Below are 19,065 nucleotides of genomic sequence, written 5' to 3' on the forward strand. Positions count from 1 at the left end.
AAGAGGTGTCGGTGAGGATGCCTTGAGTGATGGTAAGCACACCTAGAAGTAAGAAGCTTCAAGCCAGAACCGCAAAACCCACTGAGCCCTAAAAAAGCCGCCTTCAGTGCAGGACTGGGACAAAATGGCTGCTTTTATGTTTTTCTGAAGTTCTGGTGATTTCCTCAAGGCTAAATCCTTAACTGTTCCTCTAGGTGCTCCAGGAGTGCCACACTTCTGGACTTAGTGGTCTTGGCCAGATCCTTGCTCAGTGCTCCTGTTTAAATCAGAACAGAGGTGCTTTGTCCTGGGAAACGGTGACAGGGTTGGATCCTTGCTTTTATGATTGTATATAAATGTTTATTACACTTACCCTGTCCTAATGCTTCCATGGTCCCATTCCCTCTCCCATCACATACAACCACATAGGGGTCTTCTACCTCCCTCACCAGCAGCCAATCCAGTGCCACCTCCTGTTGCTGGAGGCATCTCCTGTGCCAGACCTACTGTTCCCCCCATGGCATGAGTCACACAGGTCACAGCAGTATGCATGCGGCTGGGGGACCTCAGCAGGAGTCTGAGGACCACGTGGTGGACATGCTGCTGGGGCAAGACCCATAGCATCGAAACGGTAAGACAGGAAGAAAGGTTTGTCATGAGCTATATCACTGCCATTCAGTAAATATGCAGGAAAGCCTGTCTTTTCTAGGGCCTTAGCCTTGCGCAAACCCCCACTTCACACTAGTGAAGGAGAAGATGACAATCTAAGCAGCATTGTGACAAAATTCAGTACTGGTGCAGCAGAGCTCCCCTAGCTGGGATGGTCTCCAGATTAACATGTGGAAGGTCAACAGACATAGGTGATGTCTTTTACAAGCCCTGACCACATGGCTGGCAAAACACAGGCAACACCAGCAGTGCCTCTGACTGTCATGAAGTTACAATGCCATGGTGTGGCTCAGACCCTTCCTTCTCATCGCTCCTGGGACGTAAAGCTGGGCAGGCAGCAGGCAGGCAGGCAGGCAGGCGGGCGGGCATCTGCCTGTGCACAAGCACCGCTGTGTTCTCACTCCTGCATGTGAGCCCTTGCGTCAGTGATGCTCCCAGGAAAGGAGGCTCTCACCCGTTCTCAAACCCCACTGCCACGGGGCAGAGCAGGGGAACAACATGCATCTTTCATCCGTAGGAAGGCACTGACAGTGCCCTGCCTGCAGCTTGAGCAGCTCTCATGCACTAACCCTCTGCCGGCATGTTTCTTTGGAAGCTGCCAGAATAAGAAATCCTGACAAATGCTTCCCTGGATTTGTAAGGCCACCTCTAACAGCTGTTCCTATGAAAGGTCCTTGTAGCGGCACAGTTGCGGTCTCAGCACAAGCTGGCATAACACACAGTATGGGAAGGGGGGACCTTTTCAGGAAGGAGGAGGTAAAACTGGATTTCAGTGGGGGAAAAAACACCGCAAAAGCTCAATTTCTATGTTCCCCATAGCAAACATGGCATTTTCATGAGAAAATTTGAATACGAATATATTCAAGCAAAAAATAAAGTTTTTAATTTTTGGCAGCTCAGGACAGGTTTGTGCTGCTCAGTTTTTGACAGTAAAGCAACATATATTCGCACCATTTTTTTTCCTTCTTCTTTTACAGAATGCTGACATTTTCAAATGCATTTTCTCCCAAAATGCAGTTTCTCTTGAACATTTTCAACGTTTTTCACGGTATTTATTTCTGAGGGTTTCTCACAGCCAGAGGAACAGCTGAGGACCCAGGGAGGAGTTGTAGGAATGCATTCACTATGGCAGACTCTTGGGAGTGGCTTGAAGTGGCGCTGGACCCATTTGACCCTGGCCTTTGGCAGGAACTGGTATTGTCCGAGTCTGAAGTGGGGCAGGGATGCAGCAGAGCTCCCAGCCTGCTCCTCCAGGGAAGGGAAGCTGGAAAGGGTGGGTGAAAGCAAAAGGAGCCCAGACAAATGCACCTTTGAACAAACTGTGCAGTCTTAGCAAGACAGCAGAAAAAAGCAGAATAAGCCATGCCTCAGCATTGTCTTACTACTCACGCCAAGCCTTACATCCAGGGAGAACTTCTCCTGACCAGCCCAGAGCATGGACAGTCTCCTGTGCTTGCAGCCAAAGGCAGTGGCCTGAACATCCTTGTTGCTATGTTATGTCATAGCTGATGTTGGTATAGAGAGTCTTCTATCCATTCCTGCTTTTGCACACACAAAAGTGAAGTGCGGACACCTCTGACCAAAACCCGAGGGGTTTCCCCTGCTGCTCTGCTCCAAGCAAACTTCCTGGACCACTTGGAAAAGCATGAGAAGGTCTTGGGATGGAGAAAGAAAACATGTTTAACTAAATTCACCCACATTTTCTTGCTGGGTAGAAATGTTATATCACTTTTTTTTTGCTACAAGCATCTTCCCTTCTCCAGGCCAGTCCACGTGCATTAACTCCCAGCCAGAGGAACTCTCATTTCGTACATAGAGCATCAGGGTATTGTACACTCATAACCAAAACCGCCAAAAGCGGCTACCAGAAACTATACTGCAAGCTATCGAAATATGTTGATGAAATCCCACTCCCCTGCTCATCCACCCGATCAGACTAGAAATGATGGCTAATGGGTTCCTGAGCTCCTCTGAGCAAACAGTGTGGAAATACGAGTCTTGGTTTGGTGCATGCCCAGAGTGTTGAACTAATAACACTTGTCTCACACGTAAGCAGCTGCAAAACCTGATATTTACACAAGGATTCACAGAGATGAGAAAAGACTGCTTTTTTTCTAGATGACAGGCTTCGGTTCAAGTGGGAATTAATCTGGGAAAACCCTCTGGTCTGTGTCATACAGCATGCCAGCTTAATGACAGTAGACTTGATTTTTTTTATAACTGAAGATTGGCTTTAAAGCATTGACATCGTTCCCACATCAATATAGCAGCATTTTTACCTACCAAAGCACCTATCAGTTTGCATGTCAAATAGATCATGAGCAAAACAAAACTCTACCTTTGAAAGCAGTCAATGAATGAGCTCACAAATGCGCTTGGTATAAACACAGATACACCCAAATACACTTTCAGGTGGAAGCCACTGCTCTGTAGTGCACATGTGCTTGGTTTATCCTTGACAAGGCGGCTCCAACTACAAAGCTTAGACCTGCCTTTAAATCCACATTTCTAAGACTCAGGCATCAGCTGGCACATCCTACTGTTGGCAACACCATGACTGTTGTCTCAGCCACCCAGAAGTAATATGCAGAGATGTCTTTCACGAGGCCAGTTGGTAGGACTGGAGAACACAGCCCAGTTTTTAGATACCCAAACCCTACCTCAAGCACTGATGTGAGCTACTTCTCTTTCTGTTTTCTTTCAGCTGCATCAACTGGTCTAATAAATCACATGCCCCTTCTTACGAAGCTTGCATCACTTTTACATAGAAATGATCAAGCAGACGATGCTCCTGGTGGTGGAGCACAGCAACGCTAAGGGCAGTGTGGATACAGTAATGTCTGATACATTCAGATTTCTGCAGGATTTGGAATAGTTTACAATTCAAACTAACCCTCAAACCTGCATGCCATCTAGGGGTTAGAGTTTGGGGGTCTGGCTAAATATATTAGACTGGTCCTAACCCTTTACTTTTTTTTATATCATGAAAACACATGACTCCGGCCCTCAGCTCAGGGGTGCTTCTGGCTCCTCTTCTAACATCTGCACAGCATTAAAGTAACAAATGTATGAATGCAGAGGAAATGAACGCAGTCTCAGCTGAGTCTGGGACATCCAAGGTCTCACTGCTCGCCATATTTAAAATCATGTTTTATTCTAATCACTCCCTTTCTTCACTAGAGGTAAGTTTTTTGAGGCAAAAGGCAGAGTGTCCTCCAGAGCCATCAGGGACAGGTAGCATGGTATTTGCCAATGAAGTTTCCAGCTTTGCAGAATTTGGGCTGTATGATGTAATACAAAAGGGTTAACTACAGCCTGGAAAAATCCCAGACAACTTCACTGACTTCCATAATGCTGTTCCAGTTTTTCCTTTGGTAAGAGTAGACCTCAGTACATATTCTTAAAAAGGAGTGTCTACCACAGGTCTCATCCCATGGAAAACTATGGCTATCATAACAGGTTCAAAGTTCTTCCAAACAGAACATTTAGAGCTGATGGACATCGTACGCATTCCTTACTTGCTATTGCTGTAAAGGATCCAGCTGCTCTGCCTCTGCAGTGGCATAATATCTGTGCTGCTGTGGAAACAAAAGCAGAAAAAGTATGAACTATTTCACAGATTTTTGTCTGATGCTTCCATCTTGTGGCCAACTCTGAAAAGTTTGGCTCTATTTCAGTAGAGATATTTACAAATGTAAGGAAACACTGGAATTTTTAAAAGTGTCCCAAATCCTTACCTCCAGTTATACGGATGGGGATGAGTTGGGGTTGAAAGCTAGATGAGTTTTCACTTTGAAAGGCACTGAACATCAATGCCAACAGAGGAAGGGGCTTGTGCCTCCTCTGGTGCCAGCTGTGTTTCAGTTTCATGTAAGCTGGTTGTGCCAAGGGGTTGAGGGCAGAGATGAGGTCAGGTGAACAAGACCATGAGCGCTGATCCCAACCCTTCACTTTGTTGCAGGCATTGGTGTTGGACTCCCACAGCACACAGACCCTGCTTCAGCGGCCAGCTTCATGGGCCAGCTCACGTCCATGACTTGACTTTCGCTCCTTGGTTTTGAGCATACAGAAAGCTTTCCTTAGCTTTCCTCTGATCTTTCCCAGGGATTACACCTCCACAGAGCTGCCATACCACACAACCTCTCATGATGGGGCTAAGGTGATGGGGCACAGCTGTCCTGCTGAAACAGTTGCAAAGGGCACTGTGCCTAAGATTCCCGGAGCCACCAGGAGCTTCTCAGGGTGGCTGATAAACCTGCTGCTGCCCTTTTGCACGACTCATAGCAATCCAGACGCTTAGGCAAAGGTCTGGTTACCTGCATAAACCAAAGTCTCCTGCATAAGGCCCACATGGAAAGACGTTCCGTACTTTTCCCTTCCCTTTCCTGGCTAGGAGCCCTCCCCTCTCTGCTGCTCCAGGCACAATGCCACTCTCCCCACAGCTCCCCTATCCTGGCCAGACTGCCTCTGCCATGTGCCAGTGCACTCCCTGGGGACTTTTCAGGCCAAATACTTGCAGAGGCCTTGAGACAGGGAGCGAGACAATGAGCATGACTCCCACTGGACACCCACGCTGTGGTTACCAGTAGAAAGAAGGGTTATGCTTTTGCCCAAAATGGATCTACTTCAGCAGGAGGGTGAGACACTCACCATCCATGCTCTCCAGCATAAACACACGTGCTCACAGGCACACAGCCATACCCTATATTCATAAGATTGCATTCCTGCTCTGTGAAGGGGAAGAAGAGAATGCAGAACTCGTTCTGAGCTCTGTAGCCAGCTGAAGGCTCTTGCACAGAGGGAGATGGTGGTGCCACCACCCATTGCCATGCACATCAAGAGTCAGGGGTCCATCAGTCCTCATGTCTCACGCAGCTGCTGAGCTTCCAGAAGAGCAGGTGCACAACCAAGCAGGACAGACATAAGGACCCAAGTGCTGCCACGGCTCTTTCCTGAACCCCCGGGGTGGCAGGAAGTGTTGTGTGTTCGTTCAGTGTTGTAGGATAAAGATTCCTCTTTGGCAAGGACACAAAGGAGAGGCAACCTGCTCCGACTCTTATCTAAGGCAAAGGCCCAGACTGCTGCATGCTGTTTGGAGCAAGGAGCAGGTTTGCTTTGAAAGGAAGTGGTGATGGAGGGGGAGGTGTTATATGGAGAGTTCATCTCCAAGCGGGTTTTAACAAGTGACCTCTCCATGGACAGGCAGTTGCTAACCTGGCTGTTCATAAGGTTTTCCCACAGCCAGCCTTTCCTGGCTCCCAGTGGCAAATCAGGACAGGCTCTGCTGCAGGAAGCACAGCTGATAGTTAAACTGTTTTCAGGTTGAAATCTTGCAATTCATCTCAATTTCACATTCAGTTACATCCACGGTGTAAAATTAATTAATGTGAAGCACAGAACCATGGGAAAAATCTGGTTTGATTCATAAAGAAAGTGAGCTCAGCGTCAACCAGAGGCAGAGAAACCATGGCCATTTCAAACCTCTAATTATCAAAAGCTTTGGGCTAAGGACTGACGCAAGTCATAGTACAGTACCTTGTTAAAAGCAATCCTTGCATAAAGCCATTTGCTGCACAGTGGAGACAGAAACAGCAGAGAATGTACGTTGCAGACATGCAGCACAACACATCTGTTTGCATCCCATGTCATCCCTTTCCTCAGTGTGTGCAGACCAGCAGGCATCTGTCTCCGCAGCACACATAGTGCCAAGGTCAGGAAGGGTTTCATCTCATGCAGAGGCACATGCTCTGCTCCGGGCAGCAGGAGCATGGCTGGAGCACTGCATCTGCCATAGTTTGGGGGACAGCATAGCTCCTCACAGATGTCACTCGCTGTGCAGGTGATTTGCTGGAGGCACTTCACTGCTACGACCACCAGAAGGACTCAGGGACCTCCTTGTCATTGCATCCCGATGGCTTTGCAGAGCACTCAATTAACCGAAATCTTTTTTGGGGAAAAAAAGCCCCAAGCAAGACTGATTCTCTATAATCATCTCTCAATAAGTGAGTATAGACCCCTCACATATCCTTAAATTATATATCATTTATTGAAATATAGAGATCTTAATTTACAGGACTTTTTTCAAAGACAAAATATCAACAGGGGCATTTTTGAAATACATTTTGTGCCTACCATCACTCAGGCCAGTTCACCCTTTTTCAAACATTTCACAACAGCCACCATTTTGGAAACACTTCCTTTTTTATTATTCTAAAATATAACTTTTGGACATTCAAAGTGCAACAGTTAACGTGCCTGTGGAATATATCACAGTAAAAAAAAAATATAAACAAAGGCAGTGATATAGCTGTCATAAATGTTTTGGCAGTATTCTAAAAGTCTATATAAAAATACTTATATACATATTGATGTATAACATCACCATATCTCACGTCCTTCATCATGTATTAGGACCATTTTGTACAAGTTGCAGACCACACTTTAAGGTATTGGTTGGCCATTCCAAATCAAAAGCTGTGTTTCATAGGCTAACAAACATTGATTGTCATTATACAATTACTGTAATGAAAGGTTTGGGAATATCTCTTCCAGTGGCTTCTCAAAAATTAAGCCATAAAACAAAAAGTCTGTGATACTGATAATAGTGTAAAACTAAACAAATCATCCTTTCACATCTCTCCCTCTCTAGTAAATCCCCTCTCTTCCTCTGCTTCTTATTCCAGTTTCCAGGCCATTTTATCTGATTCCAAGCCTGCAGTGAGCTGGGTTTGGCTAGACCCTGGCACAGATGCAGTTCATCTATACAATACTCATGACAGGATGGAGAATTAACATTACCATGCATCAGAAAGTGAGCCAGCTGGTTCACTTCCACCGCATGGGTCTAGCGCCACTGGAGATGCACTGGGAGATACAGAATGAAACTGGTGAGGGGAAGGGGATACGACATGAAAATGTCTTTAGATTCCAGTAACTAGGATAATAAAACATGCTGCGGCTGATTTCAAACCCTGAAGAACCCTCGGCCATGTGCAAAAAATGCAGGTGAAATTGTTTGCCTACTTTGAATATGTAATTGTAATGACTACATATGCAAATTAAGGCATGTGTGGTCTCAAGTGGCCTTTCAGATATCTGGGATATCAAATAGACAATTTGTGTTTTCTCATTTCATAGTTTATAGATGGAGGGAGGCTTTGCATTGTCTCATCTGGCTGTATCAAAGAGTCTTTATGTTTCACAGTTGTCCCCGTACAGAGTTCAATGATGTGTTTGGCTGAAGCATAGCTCCCAGGTATTACAGGTCTTGTATTTCAGGTCTTGATTTGTTGACTGCAAGAAATAGCAGATGTGCCATCACTCATGGTTCCTTCTGATTGTCGTCCTTTATCAGGGTTGAAAATGCGAGTACCTTGCTTCAGGTTCTGTTTTGATATCAGTTGTATGCTTGTACGTGGCCTCAGCCAGGTGACATTTTGAAACCCAGACCCAGAATTATTTGCCTGTAACACTGAGAATATTACATTTGCTTTCATCTGATCCACAACTGTCCACAAGTGAAACCAAGGGGAGTTGCGTAGCTTTTCTAAGGGCCATTTCAAGTTAAACTGTAGTTTAACGTGGCAGCATGTTCTGTCAGTAGCTGCTGGTCCGTCTTTTACACTTCCTAGGAAAAATACTGCAACACAGGGATGAGTTTGCACTGCATTGGTTGTGTCAGGCCAGAGGCTGAGTGTGTCCTGCGAGATGCTCATCACAATGAATTAAGGTTAAGTTTGAAAGCTGAGCACCAGAAAGGATGGGGCCCTTCTCAGTGATGTACCATTTTTCACATGTAAGTCTTCCAAAGCATCATATCTCAATAACACATTGTACAGTGATAGCAGTAACTGTAATAATTTGTTCTCCGAAGTGGTGTCAAAAAAACCAAGTATTGCAGGCTGAGAGCACATTCATTTTGATGCTCTTTCTTCCAAAAAAAACGCTCTTGGAAGCAATTACAATTTGCAGTTACAGTCGACAAAGATAATAAAGTTTTCTATTTCTGTTTAAACCTGAAAACTAAGACAAGAATATTTGCTGCAGAATTATTTCTGCTTATTTAAACTTGAGTTCCAGACTGGGAGAGATGTCTTTGTTCTTTGAACAGTTCAAAGATCAAACCAATTCTTCACAGCTAACCCCAGGATAAGATTTCTTTTGAGTACCCATGAAATAAAATGATAACAGTGGGACGTTGCTGCTGGTTTATCATAAACTTCTATTCTCCAGCATCTTGGAAATCTGGCATAACTTTTTCTTCTTTTTTTTTAACATTTAAATATTTAGAACCTCATTTAATCAGAGGACAATAATTGCTTGTAGTATAGCTGATTAGAAAAGCTAATTAGCTCATGATAGAAAACAAAATAGCAGATTTTTCTCCATGTTAAACTAGTTTTAGCTAACCAGAATGGTTACCATCTTTTTCAGGTCATAAATTTTTTCCTTGTACTTAAAAATGTTTCTTGAGATTGTGTTTTATACTGAAGGACAATGAATTGTAAAATATACATTTAGTGTCACTGAAAACAGTAGTGGTATTATCTTGAAAACAGCTATCTTCTATAGTTAATAAAGGCTTACTAGGTTTCTAACACCTATTATAGACTGGGTTTTAATTATTATTATTATTATTATTATTATTATTCCCATTTACTTGCATTAATGGTAAAAAGTAACATGTTTTGTAGTACCGGTGAGTCCCTTGTGGTTTTAGACCTTTCTGGTCCAAAAGTGGTTTTAGTACGTTCTTCAGTTCACATGATAGTTCAACAGCAGCTGACATTAAGATTGAGGAAGTACACAAAATTCATGAGTGATCTCTTCTAAAATCCATGGCGTATGTTCAGTGTGCACCTCAGAAGATCCTTGAGTAGACAGTTATTTACATAATTACAATGGCGAAGTATTGCTGCAGTGGAAATTTGATACATCAAAGTCACATGAATGCCCTTGAAACACAAAACTTGTCTGTTTGTGGCCTTTTCCTTCATCCTCCTACCAGTTCAAATGGCAAACAACACTGAGATGCTACTGAAGTACTGCAAGAAGCAAAACTAAAAATCCCTCTTCGACATGTCTCTTTCTTTCACTCAGGATGATTTCTCTGCCCATTACCAGGAGTTTCTCTGTACAAATCCACCTCTTCACATCTGTGGCATTGCAATAAAGTGGTTTTCTCTGTGGAGCAGAATTCTACAGATGACACGACAATCTTCCTCGTGTGCAGAGCTGGAAGGTGTCTGTGGGGTTACAGGAAGCTGTCCTCCACCAGGTCTGAGGAGTCAATCCCTATGTCATCCATCATGTCAATGTCCTCAATGGTCTCGTCCTCTCTCTTGATGAAGGTGGAGCTACTGGAACCAGTCTCAATGGCACTTTCTTCAGATGTCTGGGAACTAGAAGAGACAAACACCTCAGAAATAACATACAGGGCAAATGTGGTTAAGTACTCCAGTCTCTCGCAGGACTGAACACTACCTCCCCACATGCTTCTAACACACAGCACAATCTTAGATGACTGATAGCGTATTCTTAGGACATAACACATCTTGTATTTCAAAAGTAATGAACCACTTCGGAATTCAAAGGAGCAGGTTGCATATAGGTTTCTCCAAGCACTTTCTGTTAGAAAAATAGCTTGATGATGATGCTGTGACAATAGGTCACTTTGGTACATGTAGGGAGGTCAGGTGAAAATAAAATAACAGATAATAAGAGAGAGGTAATAAATCTTAATGTGTATAGTGCTTCTTAGGGACTTACTCATCCCCTTCTCGAAAATTGTACAAAAATACCAAAAAAGAAGTTTCTAGATTGTTAATTTATATACTATGAATTCAGTGCTGAATTAAACAAATCAAATAAAAAAGTAAGGTTACACAGTGCAGTGCTCTAGTGGAATCGGTCATGCAAACTGACAAGAGAGCAGTAAAAAGTCCTGGATACCCTGCTGTCAAAGAAAAGAATACCCTGGAAGACTGGTATTAAAAACAACTTATTCCAGATTTTGTAGTGGTCCCAGATAGAACAAATCAACCATTTGAGATCCCATATGCAGCTCCAAGGCATTGAGCTGTAGGGGCAAGATGTGTTGCAAAATGTGCCTACAGAGCCACCAGCCAGCCACTGCAACTTGGCCAAGCTAACAATGGAGTCCCCAGGACACACAGGAGTGCCCTACCAACAGTCCCCTCCCACTGGCAGTCACAAAAGAGGTGGAATTACATTTTTCCCATTGAAAACATTGCTGCCAGTCATACTACCATATTTACATGGCACCTTCCCAACAAGGAGTTTCAAGAGAGCTGAGGAAAATATTCATGGAGTAAGATGCTAAAAATTGTTAATTCACGTTGTCAAACATGAACTCAAACGATGACTATGAGCTGCATGATCTGTAAACTGCTCCTACCTGTGCCTGTTCCTTTTGCCAAGCTCATCTTCAGAAACAGGGTCAATGTCAGGCAGAGGGATGATGTAACCGCTGTCAGCACTCAGCCTCTGCTCATCAAATCCGCTCTCCCTGTCCTTTAGCTTGTCTTCATTCTTGTAGGTGACACCAATGTAAGCATTGTCACATTCCCCTCTCATGCGTGTGACAGCTGGGTGATCACTCTTCAGGAAGTCCAGGTGAATCTTTTCATAGCTCTGAAAATATTCATTTCAAAGCCCTCATTACACACTGTTCACTGAGGCTGTCTTTCTTCAGATGGGTAGCTGTGATTCATTAGCCCAGGAAATGTTCTGCCCTATGAGCCAACAACACTGGATAGAGAAACCCAGCATCTTCAAATGATTTGGAGGGAGAAGTGACACATAAGTTTTAGATGATGCAGGAGTGAGTGCGACAGCACAAAGCAGACTGATAGGTGTGAAAGAAGGCGGGGGAAGGGGAAGGGAGTGAAGGTAGGCAGGAAAATGAAACACTGAATGATGAGGCAGGCAAAGCAGAGGTATTAGAAGTATAAGGGGAAAACCTGGCGGTGTAAGGGTCCAAAGAAGGAGATAGGGAGATTATACACATGGGCCGATAAATCGCTTTTCTAGAATCACTGCCTAGAAAATCCGGTGAGAATATATAAAACCCATCCTCTAGTAGAAAAATTGAGTTAGTAGGATTTAAATAGAAATGGAGAGGTCTGCTTCCTAGTTAATACTGCAGAACTTTAATACTGCAGAAGTGCTTCTCTCAGTAAGCTTGCATGCAAAAACATGCAATGTGCCTGTCCAAATCACATAATTCACATAGATTACTATGAACCAGTTCAGTGCTCATGGCTTTCATGGTTGGAACGCTTGCAATTCCCTCTGAAACAGAGGACAGGAAACAGGGAAAATTCCAAAGAGCAAACCTTTTTGTACTCTCCAGGCAACAAGCTCTCCACAATTTCACTCAAATGGTAAAAAGAAGGTCTTTTTTCTGGCTCACTGTTCCAGCACTTCACCATGATCTCATACCTGCAGATAAGATGGAAACCAATTTAACCAACTGATAAAAGAAAGTGAGTAGACAAACAGAAACTAAAGCAAAAATTGTCTGGAGACTAGCCAGGTGTGGAAAAGCCCAATGCACACATACACTTCATTCGTAGCATGATCAGGTTTGGCCATTCGGTATCCACTCTTGATCTTATTGTAGAAAGTAGAATCGACCATCATGCCAGGATATGGTGTGCCACCTGCAGATTAAAGAGAAGAAAATATACTAATCTATACTTGACTGTCTATGGCAGAGTTTCTAAATACTCTCTTGCTGTTCATGTCAAAATATGTTAACACCATAATTTTTTATGCCATCAAATTAATCTTTTGTAGCCAATGCTTCATATCAGAGCTATTGTCTTCAGGACATTAGTGCCTGATGCAAAACATTAGCTAGGAAAGACTCAAGTAGGTACTGCTTAGAAAAAAAATACCTTTACAGTGTTTATAGAATGTGTTTACTGTGCACAGGGTTTGGATGACACCTGGATCAGGTCGTCAGCCCACATTTGGCATATATGGGATCATGGCTCTGCTCTGCCACTGATTTTCTGTGCAACCTTAGGCAAATCACTTGCTTTATCAGGTTTTACTGCCTTTGGCACCTGCATGACAGCTGAGAGTGTCATGGCCCAAGTTACTCGTCTCATCCCAGTTGTAAGGGCAAAGCCTTAGTATGAGCCAGTCCCTCCATACCCATGTGTTCCCACCTGGCAACTAGCTTTAGACAGCAGCTAACCTGTCAGGTACATGGGTAGTTGGAAAGTTTGGATGTGGCACCTGAGCTGATACAACTAAGTGATCGTTTGGGGCCGTAGCATACAGACCATTGCACTCAAGCTTAGTTGCCACTGATGTGGATCATTCAGGCTGAAGTCAGTGTTGCAGCAAGATGCCAAAGTTGACCTTCCTAAGAAATACTTCTGAGCATATGTTTTTCTTTCCAAGGAAGATCATCTTTCTTTGGTGGCAGAGGCACACTATATTGTTATTCCAGAAACCTCAGCCCTTTCAAAAGCAGAATTTTCACCTAAAACTGGGCTTCAGAACCTTCCTTAATGGTAAGGCAGTCAAGCACAGGCTTCGCCTTGCCTTAGTTCCAGGGCTTTCCGATGGCAATCACATGCCACTCAGAGATGCCAGGGAATGGTTATTACAGCATGCTATGATGCCCAGAGATTACAGTAATCAATGCCATAAATGCTGGAACTGCTGTTTTCTGAGAAGCAGCTATATGACAATCTTGAAAATAACATTAGGCTTGGGGTTGCCGTAGGGCAGTAGTAGATGCCATACAGGCGTGATTAATTCTGCTGAGAATAAATCTGGGCAATGTACACTTACTGAAGCAGGCCAGCCACCTGCCTGGGAGGCTAATTAATGAGGCTGAGGAAAGAGCCAGGCCGTTCCCTGGCTCTTTCCAGCTGGGAACTGTACATTGTCTGTAACTGCTATGCATTGTCATAACCACTTTACGCTGCCATAAACCGACTGTGTGAACGGTGCTGACCTGGAAATGAGAAATCAGTATCCCAGAAGATTGACATTTGTTTTCATTCAGTAATGGGACTAAGAAACATATAAGAGACTGTTTCAAACCAGCCACTGGGCTGGGCTGCAGCCCCAGGCACCCCCTTGCAAGGGGGAAACATGTTCCTTCTCATGTTAGCCAGAAAATCCATCCTAGCCAGCACACCCATTTTTTTTCCACAAAATCTTTTCATTCATTGTTTTGAGTTTTCTAGCAAGAAAAACATATATCTTGCAGGAAAAGAATCTAAAGAGTACTTTGGGAGAGTATGGAAATTTCACTTCACACCCAACGCTGAGATCTGAAACCCCATATAGAAGAATAGCTAACAGTTGATTCACACATACATTTTTACTGTAGAATTTTAAATACTTTATGTAGAACAGCTTGAACTGAAAAAGCTTAATCAGTACACATAAGAAAGTGTTCACAGTACATACCAAGAGAAAATATTTCCCACAGCAGAATGCCATAAGACCAGACATCACTTAATGTTGTGTACAGATTGTCAAAAATGCTTTCAGGTGCCATCCATTTTACTGGGAGGAAAGTCTGGAGCAAAAAGAAAGGAACCCCAAACAGCACAGATTAGTCATTAAAGAAGTGCTTCTAATTACAATTGTTGTTTCATAGCCAGGATTAACTTCCCTCTAATAAGGAAAGCTGTGTTAACCTGGTTAGTGTTTGTTTTTAATTCAATATAACACAGATGTACCAGGATTATAAGCAATGCTACTATTTGCTCCCCATAGAAACTAATTAAGCAGTAACTTTATTCATTTTATCACTAGCAAAGGACCAAGCTGATTGAAGGTATGATACAAAAGCTGGCACTGCTGATCTAGTCTGTATCATTGATAGACGTGTCACTACTCTCCATATCATATTGACAACTCCTTGGTAATTTATCCAGTCACAAAACTTGACAGTTAAAATATCAGCCTGTGAAGTACAAAGTGTGGCCAAGTACTTTTTGGCTTCAAAGTGGATTTACAAAAGTTACAGGAATTAATAAACTGAAGAAAAATTGTTCTCAGGAGCGTTCATCCCAAGGGCTAATTAGTGTAACCAGCACTGAATGGCAAGAACATCGAACAGCATTTAAAACTGACATTTCTCATTTCAATTAAAACAGAGCTCAGGAGGTTAAGAAGTACATACGCTGCCCTTGGAGACATAGTTGGAATCATGCATGATGTCTCTAGCCAGCCCAAAGTCACAGATCTTCACGATTTTTCCTTGAGCCAGGAGGACATTACGAGCTGCCAAGTCACGGTGCACACACTGTATGAAGAGAAATGAAGTTGTTCAAGGACGTGCTAGTTCCACGAGGGCCATTTCCTTTGCAAAGATCTCTGAAAAAAGACCTGTTGAATTTCTAGGCACAGTTTTAAGAAGGTCTTCTACTGAACAGGCACCTGCTAACAGAGGCAAGGAGGCACCAGTCCTCAGAACCAGTGAGGGCTCATGCAGACGCGTTGTAGTGGAGAGGGGACAAAATGATGCCAGCCTTTCCCTTTGTACCCATCATGTACTAATGATATGTCTACATTTCTGACCATGCTGGTCTGTGGCTTTATGGACCCTCCACCCAGACCCTGCCTAGATCCACCACCATCTCTGGCACTCTGACTCCATAAATGCCATGGCTGCAACAGGAGAAGAGGACTGGCTGCTGTTTTGATTTTTCTAACCATGGTGATGCCAGTTGCCAAGCAAGTAAGAAAGCTGTCTACAACCCCAAAAAGAATATTATATTATGTGGTGTTTTCAGAAGCTAAGTTAAAAACCGCAGTTGGAGTCAAAGACTTTTTTGCACTTTCTTCAATTTTGTGTGATTTTTTATTTACTTACATTTTTAGAAGCCAGGAATTCCATTCCCCGTGCAACCTGGTAGGTGAAGCTCAGCAAATCCAGTAGGCTGAGGCCCTCCGAACTGTCATCTGAAAGAAGGTTTTTGACTTCTGATTCTATTGAAAAAGAGAGAAAAATGTGTTTGTGCTGCAGAGTGTGAACGCAGCACCCATTTCCCCCTACCTATCATGATCCTAAGCTGATGATTTTAACAGAGTACCATGACCAAACCAGTCTTTTCATAATAACTAACCACTTTTAATGTCTGCATCCGTCACTGACACATACTGGATTTTTAAAAACAACCAGTATTAAATACAGGTTTTGGGTTTTCTCCTGTCTGTATTTTTTTTCCTCAGAGAACTGCAGGAAAAAGTGAAGTTAAAAGGCTCACTGAAGTGTTACAGAGGTTGTTTACAACACTCAGCGTGTGGTACAAAAACATTTATTTACAGGTGGTGCCTTCGTTAGGTTTTCGTGCATGCATGTACATTCTTATCCGTTTACTTTTGCTGAACACTGTTATGTTTCCCAGCAAGTATTCACGGGGACTAATCCAATACCAGCAGGAAGGGTCAGGAATTCTATGGCAACAGTTCTTATTTTTTCATGAAAGATGTCAGAAAAAAAACCCAGTCAGAATTCAGTGATTCATTTACCCCAACTGTCCTAGGGCACAACATGAGTACATTAGTCTGAGATGTAAATCTGGGACTGGAGATGGTTCAGCTTCTGAGGCCTAGAGGCAGAAAGGACAGCGCCTATTTTTAAAGCAAAGCATATTTGGTTTCTGAGAACAGGACCAGGGGATAGGATGAATTCATTATCTTCATTACATAATCCAGGAAAGTATTTGGGAGTGTTCTGCACTTGCTAAGTGTCAGTTAATGTGAAACGTAAGTGGAAACAGAGCAATACGAATTACTATTATTGTCGTTCACTGTTATTGCTCAAAATCTTGCAAACTACAGGACTGATAGAATCACTACCTCTAAAGAATGCCTACAGCCCTGTTGCAGAGCATTTCAGCATAGAAGCAAATACCTGACAGGATCCCTTTTGCTCCAGGAGCATGCATTTCTATTTCCAGAGCATAAAGAAGAACACAAGCATCAGCTTTTATTTTATAGCTTATATAGTTTGCACACTTGCGGAACACAGAAGAACAGCTTATGTTCATAGAGAACAAAAACAAGCTATGCATGTATATAAGAACTATTTGTATTAATGATGTATGCAAAAGAGAAAATTCTATATTACCTGACATAGATTTCTTCTTATATGAAGCAGGCCTATCATACACAGATCTCTGAATATCAGAGTATTTAGAGCCCTCCTTCCTTTCCAGCATTGGCACATACTGAGTGGCATCAGCCTGTTTCATGTCCATGTATTCTCCAGTGTTTTCAAATGATAATATCACATAACTGAAATTGGAAAAAAAAGAAAGGTGTATCAGTGAGGGGTGTCGAGGTGACTTCCCTGCCACAGCATCCTGTAGATCTAACAGTTCTCTTATAGTGTACAATTGTGTTGCTGTGAAATATAAGAGCTGGTTTCTTGGTAGGAAATACATGAAGATCATGTACTGTAACATAACTGTGTATTATCACATATTAGTCCATGTCACCAGGTATCACTGTAGTCAAGTGTTTTGAACCTGCCCTTTTGAAAAGAGTCAGGTATGCAAGCATATATTGTCTAACATCTGAAAATCCCACTGAATTCAAGTATTACTATTGCTTGGGCTTTTAGTTAAAGGTATTCCAAATGATAGATGTAATTTATTCACCCAGACAGTTTGCATCTAATCCAGTCCTTCTGAAGAAACCCATGCTCAGGTGAATCGTCCTGGCTGTACTGAGCTACTGAGTCAGTTGAGCTATTTGCCTGAGCGATTTTTTGAAGGAATCTCCATTCACCTTCTAAATCCTGGCTAATTTTATGACACTGCTTTATCGCTGAATGTATGATGACAAGCTTCCTTTGTCATCTGGAAAAAGCTGGGGGATGAACATTAACCAGAAGGAAACTATTGAGACTGGCGAAGCCATTGATAGATAAAGGAGAGTACTTGAGCTTGGAGAACAAGCTCTGTCAGGTTGCTTGAAGGGAAGAAGCTTTAGACAGTAGAAATTCCCCAAGCAGGGAAACAAAGAAAACAGATAGTTGCACTTTACTTTTTAAGATTGTGTAAGGGCAAAAGGTTCCTCTTTTCTGTAAAAACTTTGGGCCATGCGTTATTAATAGGAATTGGTTTGGGGACCTCAGGATGTCGATGGAGAACCAATGGCAATCCTGGGATTGCAGGCATTCTACACAGGGGAAACATGGATCCAAGACGCATGTCAGGGAGACTGAAAAAAAAGTATTGAAACCTTTACAGATCTATGAAACCTGGTAAATAAAAGCCTAATGAGAAAAATTAGGGAGGGTTTTGAAGCAATAAATGAAACAAATGGAGTGTTTGTAATGACATTTCCTTGTGTTGTAGTTCATACTTTTTTTTCCCCCACCTTCTTGTGCTTTCATCAGCTGGGTTCATCCCAAAGATATCCAAATCTTTCTTTGGCTTCTCTGGGTGTCGGTTCAGGAAATTGTCCCTGTTCTTATGCAGATAGTTCACCAAATCACCATAAAAGCAGTATTCAGTAATGATGTAAATAGGACCTGGTGAAATAAAGCAAAATAATGCATTAAAATTATAATTAAAAAACCCTCTAAACCCAGTAGAAAATAGAATATAAAACATAAAAAGTATTGTGGGTTAGTACATTTTTATTTACTAAGTTATGACTGTACCTACTGCCCAATATCAAGCAGGTTTGTAAAACCTTTTATTTGTTTATATTTATTGTTAAATTCTTTACTTGAAATGTGTGTGTTTGTCCAACAGTGAATGAGGGCTCCACAGCACACCTCCATTCTGTCAGCCAAACCCACCTGATTTTGTACAAGCTCCAAGCAGATTCACAATATTCAGGTGGGGGCCAAGATGTGTCATTATCTTCAGTTCAGACATGAGTGCCTGTTTCTCACTGGATCTAGCTGTAGCTGTAGGAAAAAACACACCAGTCACTCAGTGGGAGCAACCACCTTTTTCACAGTAACAAACGATTTCCCCTTGCTTGCCTCATTAGAGCATTGCTACCATGGTTTCTTGAAGAAGACTGTCTTTTACTCGACAAAAGGCTCTCTTAGGCTTGGAGAGGAGTCACAAATCACTAATCACTTGATGCAGCTCAGTAGCTGACCCAGTCTGTTTGTCCCTTTGCAGGGGTACAGTGGGTTGCCCAGGAGGCACAGAAGCACTTTACAAGGTGCTCATTTCAACACAATCAAGCTCCTCAAGGTTTCTCAAGAATCACTGCATCAGATTCTCTGCCGTCATGAACTGGGAAATCTTCAGTCAGCTGAAGATTCTCACACAAGACCTGCCTAATTCTCCTTTATTGTGTAGCTGTCATTTGTTCACAGATATTCGTGGTTATTTTATCTTTTTCTCAACTTGCTGAGTTATTATGGCTGCTATGATCCATACAGCT

At 42.7% G+C, this 19,065-nt stretch overlaps 1 protein-coding gene across 2 annotated transcripts in view; it reads right to left on the bottom strand.

The window, feature by feature from the left end:
- Positions 1 to 6,675: 6,675 nt before the first annotated feature.
- PDGFRA (platelet derived growth factor receptor alpha) overlaps positions 6,676 to 19,065 on the bottom strand; it is a 36,245-nt gene continuing 23,855 nt past the window's right edge. For both annotated transcript variants that reach the window (XM_065697220.1, XM_065697230.1), the window contains exons 14-23: positions 18,464 to 18,574; positions 18,037 to 18,190; positions 16,781 to 16,947; positions 15,521 to 15,636; positions 14,828 to 14,950; positions 14,107 to 14,218; positions 12,233 to 12,332; positions 12,006 to 12,111; positions 11,066 to 11,301; positions 6,676 to 10,049 (exon numbers count right to left, since the gene is read on the bottom strand). In XM_065697220.1, the coding sequence (XP_065553292.1) occupies positions 9,902 to 10,049; positions 11,066 to 11,301; positions 12,006 to 12,111; positions 12,233 to 12,332; positions 14,107 to 14,218; positions 14,828 to 14,950; positions 15,521 to 15,636; positions 16,781 to 16,947; positions 18,037 to 18,190; positions 18,464 to 18,574 (1,373 nt within the window). In that variant the 3' untranslated portion in view covers positions 6,676 to 9,901. The remainder of the gene's footprint in view (positions 10,050 to 11,065; positions 11,302 to 12,005; positions 12,112 to 12,232; positions 12,333 to 14,106; positions 14,219 to 14,827; positions 14,951 to 15,520; positions 15,637 to 16,780; positions 16,948 to 18,036; positions 18,191 to 18,463; positions 18,575 to 19,065) is intronic.

Source organism: Lathamus discolor, chromosome 1, assembly GCF_037157495.1.
Source record: "Lathamus discolor isolate bLatDis1 chromosome 1, bLatDis1.hap1, whole genome shotgun sequence".
Classification (NCBI taxonomy): Eukaryota; Metazoa; Chordata; class Aves; order Psittaciformes; family Psittacidae; genus Lathamus; species Lathamus discolor.